The 22871-nt window shown below is 44.6% G+C and overlaps 1 protein-coding gene and 1 non-coding gene across 3 annotated transcripts in view; both read left to right on the plus strand.

The window, feature by feature from the left end:
- Nucleotides 1-20968, plus strand: part of ARPC2 (actin related protein 2/3 complex subunit 2) — a 40759-nt gene extending 19791 nt beyond the window's left edge. For both annotated transcript variants that reach the window (XM_004033198.5, XM_019021914.4), the window contains exons 5-11: nucleotides 991-1036; nucleotides 5285-5471; nucleotides 6012-6105; nucleotides 12040-12166; nucleotides 15978-16078; nucleotides 16435-16535; nucleotides 20503-20968. In XM_004033198.5, the coding sequence (XP_004033246.1) occupies nucleotides 991-1036; nucleotides 5285-5471; nucleotides 6012-6105; nucleotides 12040-12166; nucleotides 15978-16078; nucleotides 16435-16535; nucleotides 20503-20527 (681 nt within the window). In that variant the 3' untranslated portion in view covers nucleotides 20528-20968. The remainder of the gene's footprint in view (nucleotides 1-990; nucleotides 1037-5284; nucleotides 5472-6011; nucleotides 6106-12039; nucleotides 12167-15977; nucleotides 16079-16434; nucleotides 16536-20502) is intronic.
- On the plus strand, nucleotides 12446-12538 carry TRNAY-AUA (transfer RNA tyrosine (anticodon AUA)). Its single transcript has 2 exons — nucleotides 12446-12482; nucleotides 12503-12538. It is a non-coding gene; the product is annotated as a tRNA-Tyr (tRNA).
- Nucleotides 20969-22871: the final 1903 nt, after the last annotated feature.

Consider the following 22871-nt stretch of genomic DNA (forward strand, 5'->3'; position numbering starts at 1 on the left):
AAAAAATAATTTTTAACATGAGTTTTCGAAAGGATGTTCAAACCATAGCAGAAGGTATAAAAGGGGTTCTTGGTTTTTTTGAGTTTTTTGGTTGTTGTTTTCATTTAATTCAAAAACCTGGAAAGTAGCCAGCAGTAGGTTCTGGTTTGGGGGAAAAGACATGTAGAGTAGACAACCTTCTGGACACCAGTATTAATAGCTAGCTAAGATTTCATTATTGACTGTCCTTTGCCTTAAGAGCTGGCTATGCACTGAGTAATTTTAAAGCATACAAGATCAGCAGACAAACAGATCAGTTCCCGAGAGTCCTGGTTTTTCCTCTTTATTCACCTGGGTTAGTGGCTCAGCCTGTACTTAGGTTGATAACTAACAGTCTGGTCTCTCACTTGGAATTTGGCATCCTTTTGCTCTCTTGAAAACAAAACATGATTAAGTACAATGTAGGATCTGGAGGAGAACAGAGAACATATTAAGGGTGTAGTCAAGTCCTAAAAAAGGATGAGCTTTGATTAAAGATTCTCGGCCAGGCATAGTGGCTCATGCCTATAATCCCAGCACTTTGGGAGGACGAGGCGGGTGGATCATCTGAGGTCAGGAGTTCAAGATCAGCCTGACCAACATAGAGAAACCCCATCTCAACTAAAAATACAAAAAAAAATTAGCCGGGCATGGTGGCGCATGCCTGTAATCCCAGCTACTTGGGAGGCTCAGGCAGGAGAATCACTTGAACCCGGGAGGCGGAGGTTGTGGTGAGCCGAGATCGCGCCATTGCACTCTGTCCCAGGCATAAAAAGATATTCATCTCAGTTTTGTGACTTGTTTGGTGACTAAATCCACTTCCCCTCTGTCTCTTCTTTCCCATCCACCAAATGAAAGTTAGGAAGAATGCCAACTTAGGAAGAGCTTGGCAAGTGCAGTACTTTAAAAATAATGAAATTATCATGGCCTTTGGATTAACGTATTTGGTTTTGTTTTGTTTTTATTTTCTAGTTATTAAAGAGGGTGTACGGGAGTTTCTTGGTAAATCCAGAATCAGGTATGTAGTCATGTGAGCAACTATGGAATGACATGGGAAGAGAGGTGTCCTTTTTATAGTATGCTTTTTTTACCCAAAGGATTTCGTTTAAATATTATTACAAATATTTCTGCATGAGCCCATTCCTAATTTCAACTCCCTCCATAAAAATAGTTTTTAAGGGGCTTTGCTTTGTCCAATATGGAACACAGTAGGGGTACAAAATTGATGTATGACATTTTTAACATTTACTTGATGGGGCCACATGACTCTTACTTAATCTTTCAGCCAGAGGGCCACATTTGTTTGTTCATGGTGATTAAAATGGCTTTGAAAAGAATGAGCAAACATTGATTCCCACCCTCAGCCCTTAGTAATTCTGCATACTACATATTTGGAGAAAGAAGAGGAATATTCACCACACTATTCTTGTGATTGCAAGTAATAAAAATCAGACCCTTTCTTAATCCAGTCTTCTAATAGGTTGTCTCAACATTCATGGCCAGAGGAATTGAAAGGCACTATGTCATCCTTGAATAGAACAGCTATGTTATACTGCTTTAAAGAGGAGGTTTAAAGTGGAAAAACTGAACAGCCTTTTTACCCTGTGATTCAGTGGCATGTCTCAAATTCTGAGGCATTTAGCAGGACCCCAAAGTGAGAACCAGGTAGTAAGACCATTGGAACATAATATTTTTTACTCAACTATTACAACTTTGGTACCTTGATTAGAAAAGTCTTCTAAGAAGGAAGTTCTCTGTCACTCTTAACAGCAGTTAGTTGTGCTAGCTTATTTCATCACCTCACCTATTTTTTCAGACAGTCTCATTCTGTTGCCCAGGCTGGAATGCAGTGGTACAGTCATAGCTCACTGCAGCCTCCTCCAAATCTTGGGCTCAAGCAATCCTCCCGCTTTAGCCTCTCCGGTAGCTGGGAACTACAGGCACATGCCACCATACCCAATTAATTTTTTTAATATTTTGTAGAAACAGAGTCTCACTGTCTGCTGCCCAGACTGCCAAAACAGAGTAAGGAGGTCTCAAACTCCTAGCCTTGAGCAATCTACCCACCTCAGCCTCCGCCTCCCAGAGAGTTGGGATCATAGGCATGAGCCACCATACCCAGCACCTTTTTTTTTTTTTAATCTCCAAATTGGCGGGATGAATGTGTCACAGAAATAAAAGCCAAGATAACACTGTAGGCTTTTGGTGAAATCAAGGTATTAAAAGCAAGAAACAAACAGATCTGGAACAGAAAAATCATGTCCAAAGTCTTGGGCATGCTTGTCACAGCCAACATCCTGACATGGAAAATTTATGTTTCTATCCCTGGGCCTCCTTCTACCTCCCACTAAATCATAGACATTGCCAGATTGCAGACCCTGTCTTCATAGAAGTGTGAAATGTAAAAGTGTGTGAAAGTAGTGTCTCAACCAGGTGCAGTGGCTCACACCTGTAATCCCAGCACTTTGGGGAGGCCAAGGTGAGTGAATTGCTTGAGCTCAGAAGTTCAGGACCAGCCTGGGCAACATAATGAGACACCTGTCTCTATAAAAAATACTGAAATTAGCCAGGCATGGTGGCAGCCACCTGTAATACCAGGTACTCGGGTGGCTGAAGCACGAGAATCGCTTGAACCCAGGAGGCAGAGGTTGCAGTGAGCTGAGATTGCGCCACTGCCCTCCAGCCTAGGCGACAGAGCAAGATTCAGTCTCAAGAGAAAAAAAAAAAGACCGTAGAGTCTCTCCTCTTTTTTAATGGGTTTATCTAGGCACGTTTGGAAAACTCAGCAAGTTATACTAGATTTTTACTTCTCTTCATCCTCAGTATATTCTGTTCATCATGTTAGAAGCCTTACTTAAAGACAGACTTTACCTTAGCTATAGTTTTATTTGCTCTTATTTGGCTTCCTAAAACTAGCAAACCTCAGCTCTAAATCTTTTCTTTTTTAATCTAACCTTGTAATCTGTGTGCTTATTTGGTTTTCAAGTACCCAAAATGGAATGATGATTGATATTATTTAATACTGGAGTGCCAAAAATGTGCTAAGCATTATCTAGAGCAAAGATTTAGCCCATCCTCCCGAAGAGCCCATGCTCAACAAAAAATACAGACCTCAGCCGGCCGCGGTGGCTCATGCCTGTAATCCCAGCACTATCGGAGGCCAGGGCGGGCGGATCACCTGCATTCAGGAGTTCAAGACCAGCACGACCAACATGGAGAAACCCCATCTCTACTAAAAGTACAAAATTAGCCAGGCCTGGTGGCGCATGCCTGTAATCCCAGCTGCTTAGGAGGCTGAGGCAGGAGAATCGCTTGAACATGGGAGGCGGATGTTGTGGTGAGCCGAGATCATGCCATTGCACTCCAGCCTGGGCAATAAGAGTAAAACTCCATCTCAAAAAAAAAAAAATACAGATCTCAGGAATGCTTTTGGGAAAAAATGAAATAGTAGTGAGGTTTCAGATACTTAGAAGTGTGAAAGCCATACAGTTCTGGTGAAGTTATTCCCGTCAGTTGCCTAGAATATAAAATGATCCTCAGTGATGTAGAAATATTCTTGCAAAAACATCTCTAGGCCATTTGACACTTATTAATCATTTGATTCTATAATCAAGTGTTCCAGCCGGCTTCTGGGAATTCATAGTGGACATGCTGTAAAAAGGCAGGTCATCCAATGGTTTCAGTCCATGTTCTGCACCCGTATTGATGACCTGTCATGTTCCACACACTTTAAGTATTGTACATTCTTTTAATGCTCACAACTGTCTCCCCTATCTCCTCACCCCCTGCCCCGCTCCTTTTTCTTTTTTTTTTTTTTTTTTGAGACAGAATTTCACTGTTGTTGCTCAGGCTGGAGTGCCGTGGCGCGATCTCAGCTCATTACAACCTCCACCTCCCGGGTTCAAGCAATTCTCCTGCCCCAGCCTCCGGAGTACCTGGGACCACAGGCGTGTACCACCACACCCAGCTAATTTTGTATTTTTAGTAGAGACGAGGTTTTGCCATATTGGCCAGGCAGGTCTCGAACTCCTGACCTCAGGTGATCCGCCCACCTTGGCCTCCCAAAGTGCTGGGAATACAGGCTTGAGCCACTGTGCCCAGACCACCCTACCCGCCCCCCACCACCAATTTTTTTTTTTTTTTTAACAGATGAGGAAATTAACAGGTCAGGCAATTTTTTTTGTTTTTTTTTTTTTTTTGGAGCTGGAGTCTCGCTCTGTTGTGCAGTGGTGCAATATCAGCTCGCTGTAACCTCCACCTCCTGGGTTCAAGCAATTCTCCTGCCTCAGCCTCCCAAGTAGCTAGGATTACAGGCGCCCGCCACCATGCCTGGTTAATTTTTGTGTTTTTAGTAGAGACAGGGTTTTGCCATGTTGGCCAGAGTGCTCTCAAACACCTGACCTCAGGTGATCTGCCCACCTCGGCCTCCCAAAATGCTGGGATTACAGGTGTGAGCCACCACACCCAGCAGTTTTTTTAAGGTCACAAAATGACAAGACTAGGATTTGGACCCAGTTCTGTTCGACTCAAAATAGAGTACCCTACAGTTATGTGTCATGCTGCATTTGGCAAGTCACGTCACTTCTTTGAATCTCCTTTTCCCTCTGTAAAACAGTAACCTTATCTAGCCTGCAGACTTCAAAGCGTGGTTATGGAGATCAAATGAAGTAAAATGTTTTAAAAATTGTACAATGTATACCAATAAAAGCTATTGGGGAGGTATATGTATGAACAGGTAGTTGGTTTTTCTACCCTGCCACCTCATAAAGAGTTTGCAGTGGCACGTAGAAGGGTTTATCTTATTATCACAAAGCTACCCGTTTGCTGGCCATATTGATACTTGGCATATTAAACTATCAGAGAAATATATGTGGCTCCTTTACAACTGTGTCTAGAAGGGTACATTTCCAATCAGAGTTCCCAGGTTCTGACTTTCTCCCATTACATATTTGTAATTAGTCATCTTTGATACTGATTCAAATTTTTGATTAACATTAATTATATATATTTACAAGAATCTTATAAAAATTAAGATTTTATTTCACCTCATTTTGCCCTGTGAGGTAGATGGAAATAGACTATATTCTACCCAGGTTAAAAGTACAGATAATGAGACAAAGTAAAATGTCAATAGAACCTGAAAAAAAATTTTTTTAGTTGCCTCTAGTCTCTGTTTACTTGGTGTAGATAGTATGCTGCTTTTTTTTTTTTTTTTTAATGTAACTGCTGGGTTGTTTTTTGTTTCTTGTTTTTTCTTTCCCTCCAGGATACAATGTCTCTTTGCTATATGACCTTGAAAATCTTCCGGCATCCAAGGATTCCATTGTGCATCAAGCTGGCATGTTGAAGCGAAATTGTTTTGCCTCTGTCTTTGAAAAATACTTCCAATTCCAAGAAGAGGGCAAGGAAGGAGAGAACAGGGCAGTTATCCATTATAGGGATGATGAGACCATGTGAGTATAGAATTTGGTCCTGAAGCCTGGATATGGCTGCTACACCACCATGGCACTTACTGAAAGAAATATGGCTTGGTCAAACTTTCAGCTGTATTGCGTGAAAATGTTTTTCTCATAAAATGTCTTAAGCCAGGAAGTAGATGATAGGGCAGAAATCAGCCACTCCTCCTACTCTCCAGATACTGAGAGCTGACAGATGGTGGAAAGAGAATCCAGTGCTTTCCTTCAAGGCACCACTGTTCTGAGTCATGTTTAAGAGTATAGCCTGGATAATCAGCAGGCAGGGTGGCCATAGGTCCATGTTATATTTACAAGTCAATAAAATCTACTTCTGATAATTTCCATCTGCTGCCTCTCTTAGGGCATTCATTTTGTGCACTGACTTTGTTGACCATAAATATCATCTCATTTGGCACACCTTTATATTATGATTTAAGAGATTTATGACTTTAGCCTTCTGATGTACTTGTAGATCAAGTTATTGACAAAACCCCATTCTGATTCTGTACTTATCCTCATGGATTTTGTTCCTCTCAGGTATGTTGAGTCTAAAAAGGACAGAGTCACAGTAGTCTTCAGCACAGTGTTTAAGGATGACGACGATGTGGTCATTGGAAAGGTGTTCATGCAGGTATGGAGCAGACATCTTGGGGGAAAACCATGCATGGCAACTTACACCTTTGCACGCAAACATACCATGAGCATAGGAAAGAGATCTAGCAGCTCTACTGATGTTAGAATTTTTTTTTTTTTTTCGAGACGGAGTTTCCCTCTTGTTGCCCAGGCTGGAGTGCGATGGAGCGATCTCGGCTCACTGCAACCTCTGCCTCCCAGGTTCAAGCAATTCTCCTGCCTCAACCTCCCGAGTAGCTGGGATTGTAGGCATGCACCACCACACCCAGCTAATTTTGTATTTTTAGTAGAGACGGAGTTTCTCCATGTTGGTCAGGCTGGTCTCAAATTGCCAACCTCAGGTGATGCCCATCTCAGCCTCCCAAAGTGCTGGTATTACAGGCATGAGCCACCATGCCCAGCCTTGACGTTAGAATTTGTTGAAGATTTAATAGACAACTCCCACAAAACTCAGTGAATGTTTTTTGTTGCTGCTGCTGTTGTTGTTTTGAGGTGGAGTCTTGCTCTGTCGCCAGGCTGGAGTGTAGTGGCACGATCTCAGCTCACTGCAACCTCCGCTTCCTGGGTTCAAGCGATTCTCCTGCCTCAGCCTCCCAAGTAGCTGGGATTACAGGCGCGCGCCACCACGCCCAGCTAATTTTTGTACTTTTAGTAGAGATGGGGTTTCACCGTGTTGGCCAGGATGGTCTCAATCTCCTGACCTCATGATCCGCCCGCCTCAGCCTCCCAAAGTGCTGGGATTGCAGGCATGAGCCACCACGCCCAGCCTGATATTTTTTTTCTCAGTGGTTCTAGTTTTGCAGGACAGAACTAAAGGGGGAGTTGAGAATTAAACATACTAACTATGAATGAATGTTATGTATCCTTCCTACTGTGGGGTCTTTGACCTAAAACTTTGTCAGGTTTCCTAACCCTAACCTCTTGTGTTTCCTCAGATTTCTAGTAAGGTGGCTGCTCTTGGTTTGGTCCTAAGGTCTTTTCAGAATGGACTGTATAGCCAATTATTTGGTAGTAGATAACGCATGAACAGGTAGAGTTGTTGAACTGACAGACTGAGCCTGAGTTTGGATGGGTCACCATAGAGTCCTTCCCTCACAAGAAGCTCATCTTAAGAAGAGTCATGAGAGGCCAGGCGCGGTGGTTGACGCCTGTAATCCCAGCACTGTGGGAGGCCGAGGTGGGCGGATCACGAGGTCAAGAGGTCAAGACCATCCTGGCCAACATGGTGAAACCCCGTCTCTACTAAAAAAATACAAAAAATTAGCTGGGTGTGGTGGCAGGCACCTGTAATCCCAGCCACTTGGGAGGCTGAGGCAGGAGAATCTCTTGAACCTGGGAGGCAGAGGTTGCAGTGAGCCAAGATCGCACCGTTGCACTCCAGCCTGGGCAAAAAGAGCAAAACTCCAACTCAAAAAAAAAAGAGAGTCCTGAGAGTTAGCAGGGCATTTTGTAATTGGATTTTTGGTGTAGTTGCATTCAGGTCATTGTGTACCAGTCTGCTGGCCAGTTAGTTGCTGGCTCTAGGATGGACATGAGAGTTCATTGGTCAAGTGACATTCAGGCTGGTTTCTTCTGAGATGGCTCAGCATTCAAAATCTAGTACAATGGTAAAATTTTTTGAAAACGTTACTACCTTCATTCTGTTCCTTGGCAGGGTGGTAAAGATTTTTAAATTCTGAAGCAGAATCTCTTTTGCCAAATAGAGTTGAAAGACAGCTGTGCTTAACAGTAAAGATACTTTGCATAGCCTTCTAAGTGGCTAGGAAAATCTTCAAAAGTGATATTCTCAATTGCTCCATCCCTAATGGCTTTTGTATTTTGGCTAATTAATCAGAAACTAGTTTGGGGGTCACTATACAGAAAAATTGGAATATTGACACTTCAGCATTTGCTAGTGCTGAACTTGATGAAGGAATATATAAATATACATGTATCTCTTGGGTCCTAAAAGTAAGCCTCTAGAGAGGCATTTCATGTGTTTTTATGCAGAATTGACAGGGGAATTAAATGCAGTAGCTCAGAAATTGGGCTAAATCCAGAGTAACAAAACTAATTTTAAAAGCTCTGAAGTATATATTTAGATTTGGCTGGTTTTTTACCAATCTTATTCCATTTTATTCCAGGAAACAACTTATTTTTATACTTTAAACAGATCTTATCTTGGAGAGTGTACCGGAGATTTGTTCCTTAGGAAAATTTTGTGTATTCTTTTTTGGCATATGAATTTAAATGCCTCCTTCAGGGTACCTGTGGTAGGGCACTTACCTAAAAGGAAAGACAAAGCCTCTTTTGCATTTTGGCACTAACAGGATCTCTGGATAGTAACTGGCCTGGTGCAGTGCTAGACTCAGGAAGTCATCTGCCCTGCCACCCTTTCCAAATTCAGAGGCTTAGGTAATTTGTTGGAAATGACAATCGGAAACTGGACTTTTGCTGGATTTTCCCAAAAAATAAATAGAACTTTTTCCTAGGCCTAGAATTGTAAATTTGTCGGAAAAAGAATGAGGGACACCTGGAACAGAAAGTTGTACCCTGAGAACACTGTTTGAAGTTCCTCATGGTCACTAGTCTACTTGTTGCCAGCCTTTGTGGCCTTTCCCTTCCAGCATGCACATCCAGCCTGATCAGAATTCAAGTCTTGCTTTTGTCATTTGGCAAGCAGGCTCTGAGGGATGCTTTCTGCCTCTCAGAAAAAGACAGGAAGTGTATTCCTCCACACTAGTGGTATGGGCATATCAGCTGAGTACTGGAGAATGTCTGATAGAAGCCATCATTTCAGTGCTTATTCCATGAAAAGCAATAGGACCAGTAATTATGCTTTTGGAGATTAGCTTATGGTGAACTAGAATTCTTTTCATATTCTAAGATTTTAAAGTCAAGTTAGTAACTAAATAACCAGGAAAAGTTAAGTGGAAACCACTGGTTTTTATATGTTCAGGGACAAAGACACAAGCACCTGCCTCTTAGGCAGTTGTAAAGATGTATTTTGAGGGCCCTTTCTGCCTGTTTGCATGTGTGGGTATGTCTGTAGGATATTTTCCTGAACTGGGAACACTGAGTCCAAGTCAGTAATTTTGGTAGATATTGCCAAACTCTTCTCCATCAGGGTAGTAGCACTTTATCATCTACCAGTGATGGAGAGGAGTGCCTGTTTTCCCAGAGTATGTTGTAGACTTGTGGATTTCTCCTGATCTGATAGGTTAAAGGTGATCTGTGTCCGCTTATGATGACATAAAAAGATGTTCTGAGGTCAGAACACCTTTTCTTTATGTTACAGACCATTTGATTTTCTTATGAAGTGTCTCTTTATGTCCTTTACCCATTATTCTGTAGGATCATTGAGCTTCTCAATTTCTTTACATACTAGAGAGAGTAGCCTTTCGTCTGTGATTAAGAGTTGAAATATTTTCTCCAGTTTGTCATTGGACCGTGTTTTGTGGGGTTTTTTCCACCATGTGGAAGTTTGTTTTTACATAATCAAATTAATCAATCTTGCCTTTTATGGCTTCTAGATTTTGAGTTATAGGTAGAAAGCCCTTCCCTACTCGAAGGTTATAAAGAAATTTACCTGTTATTTTCTGAGTATTTTTACAGTTACATATTTTATACATGATTTTTTCTTATTTGTTGAGAGCTCCTCTTGTTATATGGTATGAAAGAATGATCTTTTTTTCCTAAATGGCTATCCAGTGGTCCCAGTGGCAATTATTTCCTTTTTTACACCCCTGATTTAAGATGCTACATTTATCATATGCTAAATGCCTTGTATATATTTGGATTTATTCCGAACTTCCTATGATAAATAGTACTTTGGAAGAGAGAAATAATCTGATGCTCAAAAGACATCCTAGCCAGAAGCAGAGTAAAAAGGCAATATTGCTTGATTATGTATAACAAAGATGCCAATGAAGATGGAGGGCTGTTTGGGTGTGTTTGTTTGTTTAAGCTTTATTTAGGAGAGAGAACTGAGGAGAAGCAAAGACATCAGATAATCTAAAGAATAGTCCCAGTCAGGCACAGTGGCTCACGCCTGTAATCCCAGCACTTTGGGGGGCCTAGGCAGGTGGATCACTAGAGGCCAGTTTGAGACCAACCTGGCCAACACGGTGAAACCCTGTTTCTACTTTAAAGGCCAAAAATTAGCCGGGAATGGTGGCACACGCCTGTAATCTCAGCTACTCGTGAGGCTGAGACATGAAAATCACTTGAACCTAGGAGGTGGAGGTTGCAGTGAGCCAAGATCACGCCACTGCACTCCAGCCTGGGTGACAGAGTGAGACCCTGTCTCAAAAAAGAAAGAAAGAATAGGCCCAAGCCAGAAACGTATCGTTGACCGAGTCTTAAATATGTTATTTTCCATACACAAAACTAATGAGTGCTAATAAGTCACCACTGGTTTATAAATACCCCATCTCATTGTGAATACCACCTGTACCTGTGAATTGGAGCCTTGGAGACACTTAACAAACACAAGAAAATGCCAACAGTTACGTATCTGTTCTGTTTAATTCCTTAATACTGAAAAGTAAAACCAGTAAAAGTTAAAAAGCTTCTTAACCCCTTTGTAGAATAAAAAATGTTTTCTAGAGAAGGGCGATTTTAGAAGCTTTGCTCTAGAAATTTCCATTTGGGATAATCTTGACTCCTTCCCTTCCTTTTCGGATATTTTTCCTTCGGGGAACAAAATCTGTTCAAAAGGGGACTAATCTAACCCAGTTTATGGTCATTTCTTTTCCTACTTAAAGCTTGGTAGTGTTAGCATGAGAGGCGGTTTGTGAAATAGGTGAGGTCCCAGGCTGGGCATTGGGGCTCCTCAGCCATCATCTTTCTTTTGCCACTAATTGTCGAGAGGGCTTGCTAATCAGTGTGTATTCTTCCTGCCTGCAACTGGAAACAGCCCTTGCCTATTCCTGTACAGTGTGATGATACTAAACCAGCTAGGGTAGAAGCACTTGCTTTCTCTCAGCAAGGCATGTGCTGCATAGCCTCTTTGAAAGACAGAAGAATAAATTACAAAGATAAATTAAGCAGGATCTTTGATTTGAACTCATAACCTGGTAGGGGAGCCAGATACATTAATGAATAGTAAAATGTCATAGTAGAGGTTTGTAGAAAAGACATGGCAGCTCCAGCAAGAGAGCAGTACCTGCCTGGGTTTGTTGGAGATGGTATTAGGAGGCGGTATTTGAGCAGCAGTAGAAGGGCACACAGGCCACATGGCTGTGTAACCATGCCTTCAGAACTCCTAAAACAAGAGACCTTGGAGAGTCCTTGGCTGCATCCTCCTGCTGTCTATCATCTTGGAAGGCCCACTTGATGAATTTGGATTATCCAGTTTTACTGGCATTGCTAGAAAATCTACTTCTGTTCTTGCAGATCTGGCAGAGAGAGAGAAGCCTTGTATTACTTGTCTATTTACATAGGAATGTATGGACTGTAGAAGCTTCAGGTTTAGAGATTGGAACATAGAAGGAAGGGCTTCCTTTATGAGGACCAAGACAACTCAGCTTCTTTCATTCCATTGTCTCCTGTCCGCAAGAAGAGCTTAAGTTTGCTCTAAAGATTTTATTGATGAATTCTAAATAGCAACAGGATCCTCAGTGAAAAAAGACTCATGCAGAGTCCCAGAGCCCAGAGAAAGTATGGTAGTTTATCACCTATGTTGGTGCAAAGGAAAAGGATTATCACTACTTTTCATCACATTTTGAAGATCTGACTTATTAAGTACTTTGCAGTCTCTCCCGTTTGAATCTGAAGTGTAGTGGTAGCAGCTAGCACTTGTAATATTTCAGGTTTGGTGTAGTTTATTTTTAACCTCCTGCTGGTCTGGAGGGCTACAAAGGTCACACCACATAGAACAAACCCTATAGCTTGAGTTGCCACTCATCTTACACCCACTTCTCTTCTGGTTGCTTTTGCTTTGTCTTGGCAGGAGTTCAAAGAAGGACGCAGAGCCAGCCACACAGCCCCACAGGTCCTCTTTAGCCACAGGGAACCTCCTCTGGAGCTGAAAGACACGGACGCCGCTGTGGGTGACAACATTGGCTACATTACCTTTGGTAAGCAGGGTGCACTTGCTGCTTTTGTGCCGCTTTAATGAGTTCACACAGCAGAATACCTAAATCTGCACAGAACCTTGGTTAACATTTTAAGGTAGGCAAACGCAGGCATACCAACTTGTTCCTGTTGCCATTGCAGTGACTAAAGGAGGGATGTCACAGGGTATTAATTACAGAGCAGGCCATATGCTATTTTTGTACAGTAATCCTTTCCTTTTTTTCCCCATTTTTCTTAAATCTTAAAAATAAGACTGAATTCTGATATCAAGAGTTAAGGTCCCTTCAATAGTTCAGCTGGTAGAGCAGAGGACTATAGCTACTTCCCCAGTAGGAGACGTCCTTAGGTTGCTGGTTCGATTCCAGCTTGAAGGAGACAAGCACAGTTTTGGCTGGGCACGGTGGTTCATGGCTGTAATCACAGCACTTTGGGAGGTTAAGGCAGGTGGATCACGAGGTCAGGAGATCAAGACCATCCTGGCCAACATGGTGAAACTCTGTCTCTACTAAAATACAAAAAAAAATTAGCTGGGCATGGTGGCACACGTCTGTAGTCCCAGGTACTCCGGAGGCTGAGGCAGGAGAATTGCTTGAACCCGGGAGGTGGAGGTTGTAATGAGCTGAGATTGTGCCACTGGACTCCAGCCTGGGCAACAGAGCAAGACTCTTGTCTCCAAAAAAAAAAAAAAAAAAAAGAGTTGAGGCTGGGTGCGGTGTCTCACGCCTGTAATCCTAGCACTGTGGGAGGCCAACATGGGCAGATCACCTGAGGTTAGGAGTTCGAGACCAGCCTGGCCAACATGGTGAAACACTCCGTCTCTACCAAAAAAATAACAAAAAAATTAGCTGGGCGTGGTGGTGTGTGCCTGTAATCCCAGCTACTCGGGAGGCTGAGGCACAAGAATCCCTTGAACCCAGGAGGCGGAGGTTGCAGTGAGCTGAGATCACACCATTGCACTCCAGCCTGGATGACAGAGTGAGACCTTGTCTCAAAAAGAAAAAAGAAAAGAGTTAAGGATAGGCGGGGCACAGTGGCTCATGCCTGTAATCCCAGCACTTTGGGAGTCCGAGGTTGGTGGGTCACTTGGGTCCAGGAGTTTGGGACCAGCCTGGATAACATGGTGCAGGCTCATCTCTACAAAAAGCAAGGGGCCAGGCACAGTGGCTCACACGTGTAATCCCAGCACTTTAAGAGGCCAAGGCGAGCAGATCACTTGAGGTCAGGAGTTCGAGACCAACCTGGCCAACATGGTGAAACCACACCTCTACTAAAAATACAAAAATTAGTCAGACATGGTGACATGTGCCTATAGTCCCAGCTACTCGGCCAGGCGAGGCATGGCAATTGCTTAAACCCAGAAGGTGGAGGTTGCAGCAAGCCGAGATCGTCCTGCTGCGCTCCAGCCTGGGAGACTGTCTCAAAAAAAAGATAACTAGGCATGGTGGTGCATGACTGTAGTCATAGCTACTTGAGAGGCTGAGGTGAGAGGATCACTTGAACCCAGGAGGTCGAGGCTGCAGTGAGCTGTGATGGCACCACTACACTCCAGCCTGGGTGGCAGAGTGAGACCCTATCTCACCAAAAAAAGGAGTTAAGAAGAGAACCACCTAAGCAGCTAGCTGGGGGTTCTCTGTCATTTGGCAATTCTTGGTTTTTTGCTTATTAAGCCCAAGCTCCAGCCATGATCCACTTACTCCACTTTTTCGCGGAATAAATTCAGGTCTTCCTTCAGTTGCTCCAGCCTCATGCACTGGCTGATTATGATAGCTTACAGTTTGGAATTAACAGCTTGTTCACACTGCACCCAATGCCACTGGAATGTCTCCTTTGTGAAATGTAATTTAATTCACCTCAGTGGTAAAGGTGAACCTGTTTATTGGTGATGAATCTGTTGATTTACCAAATTTCATTAAATCTAAACTATACACTTTTTTCTTTTTTCTTTCTCTCTGTCACCCAGGCTGGAGTGCAGTGGTATGATCTCGGCTCACTGCAACCTCTGCTTCCCAGGCTCAAACAATTCTCGTGCCTCAGCTTCCCAAGTAGCTGGGACCACAGGCATGTGCCACCACACCCAGCTAATTTTTGTATTTTTAGTAGAAACAGGGTTTCCGGCTGGGCACAGTGGCTCACGCCTGTAATCCCAGCACTTTGGGAGGCCGAGGCAAGCGGATCACGATGTCAGGAGATCAAGACCATCCTGGCTAACACAGTGAAACCCCATCTCTACAAAAAATACAAAAACTTAGCTGGGCGTGGTGGTGGGTGCCTGTAGTCCCAGCTACTCTGAAGCCTGAGGCAGGAAAATGGCGTGAACCTGGGAGGCGGAGCTTGCAGTAGGCCAAGATCACGCCACTGCACTCCAGCCTGGGCGACAGAACAAGACTCCGTCTCAAAAAAAAGAAAAAAGAAAAAAAAAGAAACAGAGTTTCCATGTTGGCCAGGCTGATCTCAACTGGCCTCAAGCGATCCACTCACTTCAGCCTCCCAAAGTGCTGGGATTACAGGCGTGTGCCACTGCGCCCAGCCAGCTATACCATTTTTTTCAAGTTTTTGTCTTTGAAGCTGGGATGCATCTTACAATTCATGGCATGTCACACTTTAATTGGCAGCATGTTTCTCTTGTGGTACATAAAATTATGGCAGACTTACAGTCATAAGCACCTTAGATTCTTTGAAGTATAGTTGTCTTCTATTGTGGTGTTCATTTACTTTCAGGCCAGGGCACATTGACGCAGAAATTCCACACTTCCTTAGGAGGCATTCCTTTTCATTTCAACAAAAACTTCAGACAACTGACGGGGTTTTGCAGATAGTGAGTAGAAGAGGTGCAGCAGGTAAAAACAATTCCAGAAAACCAGGGCAAGAGGGGCATGCAGGCCTGCTGTAGTGCAAAGGACTTTGTGATGAGCACACAGGTCTTTTTTTGAGATGGAGTCTTGCTCTGTCACTCAGGCTGGAGTGCAGTGGCACCATCTTGGCTCACTGCAACCTCCACCTCCCGGGTTTAAGCGATTCTCCCGCCTCAGCCTCATAAGTAGCTGAGATTACAGGCACACGCCATCACGTGTGGCTAATTTTTATATTTTTAGTAGAGATGGGGTTTCACCATGTTGGCCAGGCTGGTCTCAAAACTCCTGATCTCAGATGATCAGCTTGCGTCAGCCTCCCAAAGTGCTGGGATTACAGGCGTGAGCCACCGCGCCCAGCCTCACACAGGTCTTTAGGTGGCTGGTGTCACAGGGTGGACTTCAGTCAGGCCCAGTCAGAGCAGCTCCTCCTGCCTGGCCTATCATGAGGGTTCAGGTCCTTACACCTTATTGTCTGTTTTCACAGTGAGAATATGGGAAATTCTCTGGCATCTGTTTTCTGGGAAGGTTTACTCTATTTCAGCACCAAGGACCTAAGACAGGCAGCTGCATTTCCTAATCCTGATTCCTTAAGGTAAACTGTTACAGCCAGTTAGTGTGATCCTGGAGTGTGTCCAGCTGCAGAGGCAAGAGCTAGTACCTGTGTGGCAGACCGGAAATAGATTTCAAAATGCACAGCTGCAGAATTCAGGAGTAGAATGAAGGCCTAGGGTCAAGCCCTGTTTTTCATCATGGGCTCCTCTATTCACGCTCGTTGACACCTTTCCTGGCCATGCTGTTTAACTTCCATGTCAAGAAAAAACCCTGACAAAGCCTGGTAATACTGACACAAGTGGAGTGTACTTAAGCAGAGAGGGAGTGATGTTCACTAGGCTGTTGTTCTTCCCCACCCTTTGGCATTTGTGTTGTGTCCTGACGCCTTGTTTGTGTCTTCCGCCTTCAGTGCTGTTCCCTCGTCACACCAATGCCAGTGCTCGAGACAACACCATCAACCTGATCCACACGTTCCGGGACTACCTGCACTACCACATCAAGTGCTCTAAGGTGAGGGGGGTGCCAGCATCTCAGCCTCTATGCTCTGGGTCTTTTCCTCCACCAGAACTCCTGACAAAAAGTCATTCCATTAGCCTAGGCTGTGGATATTGACTCTTAGGTAGATAATTCTAGAGGCTTGAAGAAACCATGGTCTTTCTTCATCAAGCCACTGTCCCCCATCCCTCCCCATAGCAGAGATGAATATTTGTTTCCAGAATTGCTCACCTTCCTGCTTCCCTGCAGGGCCTGGGTCAATCCCAGGGTGTATGTTCCCAACCGCCCTTGATGACCTGTCTGATGAAAGACAGCAAAGCTGTCTTTCTAGACCATGACTGTGCTTTAGTACCTGTTATGTTTGTTCCCAGGCCTATATTCACACACGTATGCGGGCGAAAACATCTGACTTCCTCAAGGTGCTGAACCGTGCACGCCCAGATGCCGAGAAAAAAGAAATGAAAACAATCACGTAAGTTAGGCAGCACCCCAGCGACCACCTTCCTCTCCTGAGTCACCGAGAAGGAAGCAGTGGGCGCTGGTGGCCTGGTCCTCCATGTATCTGGGCACTGGCTACATGTGAGGTCAGCAGGGCTAAGTAGGTAAACCAAAGGTGGGATTCCATGTTCTCACTGCCATATAGGCCAGGATGGGTTTCCTTGTTTCCATATCTTTGTGAGCTATGAGAATGGCAGCTAGGAAATAAACAAAGTTTACCAAGAGACTGTTCTTTTTGGGCCTGAGTTATGAGGTCAGTCTTGTGCTTCTGGTGGTCTTTCTGGAGAGATGGAGTAAGTTGCTTAGGGACCTTTAACTGGGTAAATAGGCCTGAAACCACCCCACTAAGTGTTCTAAAACCTGGTCCACTCTCAGCAGGAAGTTTGCATGCAGAGGAAGGTTCTCTTTATCAGGGATAGAATTGAGGAGAGCCCTGACGGGCGCTGTGGCTCACGCCTGTAATCCCAGCACTTTGGGAGGCTGAGACAGGTGGATCACAGGGTCAGGAGTTCAGGACCAGCCTGGCCAAGATGGTGAAACCCCATCTTTACTAAAAATACAAAAAAAATTAGCCGGTCGTGGTGGCAGGTGCCTGTAGTCCCAGCTACTCGGGAGGCTGAGGCAGAGAATTGCTTGAGCCCAGGAGGCAGAGGTCGCAGTGAGCCAAGATTGTGCCACTGCACTCCAGCCTGAGCGACAGAGTAAGACTTAGTCTCAAAAAAAAAAAAAAAATTTTTTGAGGAGAGCCCTAAATAGGGGTGTGGCTCTGCATGCAGGAAAGGCGAGCATGGCCTAGAGCCTAGAGAGTTCCATCTTTGTGAAAGGTGCCAGACCTTGGTTCTTCTGATGAAATTCAGGCAGTCCTGTCCTTAAGATAAGGTAATAGTGTTCATTTGCTGGTTTTTTGTTTGTTTGTTTGTTTTTTGGTGGGGGTGTTGGGGGAGACACAGTCTCACTCTGTCGCCCAGGCTGGAGTGCAGTGGCGCAATCTCAGCTCACTGCAGCCTCCGCCTCCCAGCTAGCTGGGACTGCAGGTGCACGCCACCACGCCCAGCTAATTTTTTGTATTTTAGTAGAGATGGGGTTTCACCATGTTGCCTAGGCTGGTCTAGAGCTCGTGAGCTCAGGCAATCCACCCACCTCAGCCTCCCATCTGCTGTCTTTTGTACCAGTTGAACTAAAAGTCTTGAGGTCATAAGCCTCCCTCACAGCCAGTGTATTTGCCAGCACCCCAGTACTGTTGTTGTTTTGTTTTTGTTTTTTGTTTTTTGATACAGAGTTTCGCTCTTGAAGCACAGGCTGGAGTGCAGAGGCACAATCTTAGTTCACTACGACCTCTGCCTCCTGGGTTCAAGCAATTCTCTTGCCTCAGCCTCCCAAGTAGCTGGGACTACAGGCGTGCGCCACTAAGCCCCACTAATTTATTTGTATTTTTAATAGAGACAGGGTTTCACCATTTTGGCCAGGCTGGTCTTGAACTGCTGACCTCGTCATCCACCTACCTCAGCTTCCCAAAGTGTTGGGATTAAGGAGTGAGCCACCGCGCCCAGCCCAGTACTCTGTGATCCCCAGCCAGGCTCAACCTCCTGGGCTCAAGCAATCCTCCCATCTCAGCCCCCCAAGTAGCTGGGACCACAGGCATGCACCATCACAGCTGGCTAATGTTTGTATTTTTGTAGAGACGGGATTTCACCATGTTGTCCAGGCTGGTCTCGAACTCCTGGACTCAAGTGATCCTCCCACCTCAGCCTCCCAAAGTGTTGGGATAACAGACATGAGCCACCACACCTGGCCCAGCACTCAGTACTCTTGAGGCAAAGTTTTAGTGGGTGTGGTGTGCCTAGGGCTTTACACTCTCTCTCTTGCATTTGAGGGCTCTTCTACCAAGTTAGTTTCTGCTGCCATTTGAAAGGATGAGAAAGAGATCCAAGGACTTGAGCAGTAGGTGAGGGTTTTCAGACATTGTCAAAAAGCAGTTTAAGGCCAGGTGCGGTGGCTCACGCTTGTAATCCCAGCACTTTGGGAGGCTGAGGCAGGCGGATCACCTGAGGTCAGGAGTTGGAGACCTCCAGCCTGACCAACATGGAGAAACCCCATCTCTACTAAAAATACAAAATTAGCTAGGCATGGTAGTGCATGCCTGTAATCCCAGCTACTCTGGAGGCTGAGGCAGGAGAATCACTTGAACCTGGGAGGCAGAGGTTGCGGTGAGCTAAGATCGCACCATTGCACTCCAGCCTGAGCAACAAGAGCGAAACTCCATCTCAAAAAAAAAAAAAAAAAAAGCACTTTTTAAGTCACCCCGACTTCTTTAGGCAAAGGCCTGTCTCTGTAGCAGCTCAGAGAGGAGTGTCCAAATGCCATGCAATGAAATGGCAGCATCGTTTCTTTTCTGCAGCTTCTTGGGCAGATCTTTAAATGGGCAAAGTGACCAACAAGGTGGGTGGGCAGGTGAGAGGATGTGCTTGCTGCCTCTCCAGAACCTGGTCTCCATCCTGGTGTCTACATTTTCCCCTTTCCCTGCTTGCTCTACACAGGAGTACTTTTCTCACCAGGTACTTGTTTGGTGACCTGGAGTGTGAGGCAGTGAATTTCATGCTGCTTTCAGGGCCCAGTAGACAGGCAGTTCAGTAGAGGCCAAGAGGTAAACTGGCAGCCAGGTACAGTGAGAGGGAAGCCTGACCTGGCAGCCTGTGATAACCGGACTGGAAGGCTGGGCATCATAATAGTCTCAGGGCTGCCAGCATCACCTTTGGCACTGGTAGCTGCTTGTGCATCCAGGAGGAAGGCCTGTCAGGCAGCTGCTGCCCGATTCCACAGCCAGCAGGCAGTCTTGGGAGTCCCTGCCCAGTGAGTGCAGTTGTGTAGCGGGCAGGGATAGCTCCCTGTCCTGGTGAGAGACCCAGGAAGGGATGAATCCTTGAAATGAACAGACTGTTCATAAGCCTCCTCTCTGGGACTTAGAAAGAGCAACTTTGCCTTCTTCTGTGCTGCAGCTTCTCTTTGGCAGAGTTGGGCCCCAGAAAGGAGAAGCAGGAGACAAACAGCTGCATCCACCCTGAAAACCAGATTATGTTACTAATGGTGGGTAGGAGTTAAGTGACTCAGCTGTGGGCAGAAGCCAGGAACCCTCGATGGGCCGCCCAGAATTGAACACTCAGGAGCTTTTCATTTGGAGAGAAGGATAATAAGGTGTAGCTTCATTTTGGAATAAGCGATACATCCAAGGCAGGGAAAATCTAGAGCCCATGTTTTTGCCCTGATTTCCCATAGTTCTCAGCTCTAGCTTCCAGGCTGCTTTCCCAGATACTGTTAGGTACCAGTTAGAGGCTCTGTCCTTGAGAACCACCTAGCCCATCTGGAGAAATACTGGGTGGAACAGGACACCACAATTCAGGAGCCTCGAACCAGGCAGGTGTTGTATAAGCCAGAGGAGGAGTCACCACGTGATAGCAGAAATACCTTTAGCCTTGGAAGTTCTGAGGATTGCTCTGAACCAGCCACCTGCCTTCATGGTGAGAGATAAAGGAACTGCTATCTGGGAGCCCTGAGAGGTATACACTGTGTAGGAGGAGCTGACAAATGAGGTAGTACTAAGAAGACGGTTGAGCCTAGTCGGAAATTCAGGTACGTCTAGGCCATCTAGAAACTGTGAACAAGTGATTCTTCTATCTAACTTGGTACGTTGAATGTCCTTGTGGGCTTAACACTGATATTCCCGGGCATCCAAAGTATCCAATAGGAAGGAAGAGCTGGTGAAACCATTCTGTGAAAGCCAGATTTTAGCCGATGTCCTGTGGTTCCAGTGCCTCTGCTTAAGGAATCTAGCCCTTTCCACCTCTCGTTTGGTGTTTCTTTGGGATCCCATCTAGTCTAGGAGTGTGGGGTGGGAGGAAAGGGCAGCCAGAAACTGACCTTCGCACTTATCTCTCCTTTTGAAGGGGGAAGACGTTTTCATCCCGCTAATCTTGGGAATAAGAGGAGGAAGCGGCTGGCAACTGAAGGCTGGAACACTTGCTACTGGATAATCGTAGCTTTTAATGTTGCACCTCTTCAGGTTCTTAAGGGATTCTCCGTTTTGGTTCCATTTTGTACACGTTTGGAAAATAATCTGCAGAAACGAGGTGTGCTTGCAAAGACTTCATAGTTCCCAAGAATTAAAAAAAAAAAAAAAAAAAAAAAAGAATTCCACTTGATCAACTTACTTCCTTTTCTTTATCTTCCCTCCCTCACTTCCCTTTTCTCCCACCCTCTTTTCCAAGCTGTTTCGCTTTGCAATATATTACTGGTAATGAGTTGCAGGATAATGCAGTCTTAACTTGTTTTCTCCTAAGTATTTGAGTTCAAAACTCCTGTATCTAAAGAAATACAGTTGGGGTCATTAATAAAGAAAATCTTTCTATCTTACATGAGAATTTGCTGGGTTTCTGGACTGTGAGTCCAAAGTGAGAAGAGAAGGAAGGAAGAAGGATAGACCTATACTACCCTTGAACCTGCAAACCTAAGCTGGGAAGCCCTAGTTTCAGGAGCCCATCAGGTTTAGATCCTCACCTTCCCTAGAGGAGAGAATGGCTGGCCAGTGAGCTATATTTAAACTTTTTTTTTTCCCCCTGAGAGACAGGGTCATTACCTCCTGGGCTCAGGTGATCCTCCCACCTCAGCCTCCCAAATAGCTGGGATTAGAGGCGCATACCACTATGCCTGGCTAATTTTTTGTATTTTTAGTAGAGATGAGGTTTCGCCATCTTGCCCAGGCTGGTCTCAAACTCCTGGACTCAGGCAGTTTGCTTGCTTCAGCCTCTCAAAGTGCTGGGATTATAGGCATGAGCTATGGAACCCAGCGAGCTATTAATACAAACTTACATGCTTCCTTATAAAGCTTGGTCCCTGAGACTCTGTGGCTGCTCCTGAAGCTCCCTGGACAATGACAGAGAAATTAAAGGGTTTTCTGGTTTATCTTTTTATTGTGAATAATGTGTGGAATTTCCCAAAATGTGTTCCTTAGTGTGTGGTCCTGCAGGACATTGATGAGTATTCAGGTGTGGGTCTGATGCAGACTAATTGGCCACAGTTTGTCTTTCTCACATGGCAGCCCAAAAGACTGCTCTCAGGGAGAGCAGTTGTCAAAAACAGTACAGAGCCTAGTAGAGCAGCTGTCCCCCAGCAGGACTCTGGTCCCTGAAATGAAATTGCTTCAGAAAGTTTGCTTGGTGTAAGGAATTAAGAGGAGAATTTTAGGGGCACCTGCAACGGTCTGATGGTCATTCTAATGGTTTCTGCCTTCCATCTATGGCAGTGTTTCATACTGGCTTGGGACCCATTAATTGTGGTTGTGACTATATCACAACAAGCATTTTTGTTTTCTAAACTTTTGATTTTGAGATAACTGTAGATTTAAATACGGTTGTAAGAAACAATACAGAGAGATCCTGTATACCTTCCACTTGGTTCCCCCACCATGCTAACATCTTGTATAATTGTAGTATAACATCACAGCCAAGAAAAAGTCATTAGTATAGTCCACCCACCTTCTTCAGATTTGGCCGGATTTACGTGCACTGTATGTGATGTACATCTGTGCATTTTTATCATGTGTAGCTTTGTGTGACACCAGCATTTTTAAGCAATTGAATAGTATCAGAGTGCATTACATCTGTTAAGGGTAAGTGTTGATGTGGAAACGTATTTTAGTTACATATGCACATCATGACTGGATTGTAGAAATGTCTCTTGACTGTGAGTCACAGTGGAGAATTTTGAAAACCACAGGTCGTTCAGTCATCAGACTTGATTTTATTTCACTAAAATGGGCTGCTAGAGAGCTCAAGGTACTCTGATTTCTAATTGGCTGCTCAGGGTGCCCCTGACCACTTACTTCTGGTACTTGGAAAACCTAGATTAATTGGATATATTGACAGCAACATATGCATTCTCTACCCCATGAGTTATTTAAGGGGTTTTCAAATGTAATTTTGACTAGAAGCAGTTTTTGCTTTTTTTTATTTTAATTTTAGTTTTTAGAGACAGGGTCTCACTGTGTTGCCGAGGCTGTACTCAAGCTCCTGATCTCCGGAGTAGCTGGAACTACAGGCACCTGCCACTATGTCCAGCTGAGTTTTTGCTTTCTTCCTTAGTAGAACATAACTAACGTTGGAGCTCACTGTACTCTTTTGCCAGTAGTAGGAATCCGATTTCTGGTAATTACTGTAGGTGACAGAACCAAGGTTGCTTAGAAGATAATGGAGTTAGGAGAAAAACGAAAAGGCATAAATATTTTCTACAGCAGTAAATCCTAAGGAAGTAACTAGTT

This window comes from Gorilla gorilla, chromosome 11 (assembly GCF_029281585.2).
Source record: "Gorilla gorilla gorilla isolate KB3781 chromosome 11, NHGRI_mGorGor1-v2.1_pri, whole genome shotgun sequence".
In the NCBI taxonomy this organism is placed as follows: Eukaryota; Metazoa; Chordata; class Mammalia; order Primates; family Hominidae; genus Gorilla; species Gorilla gorilla.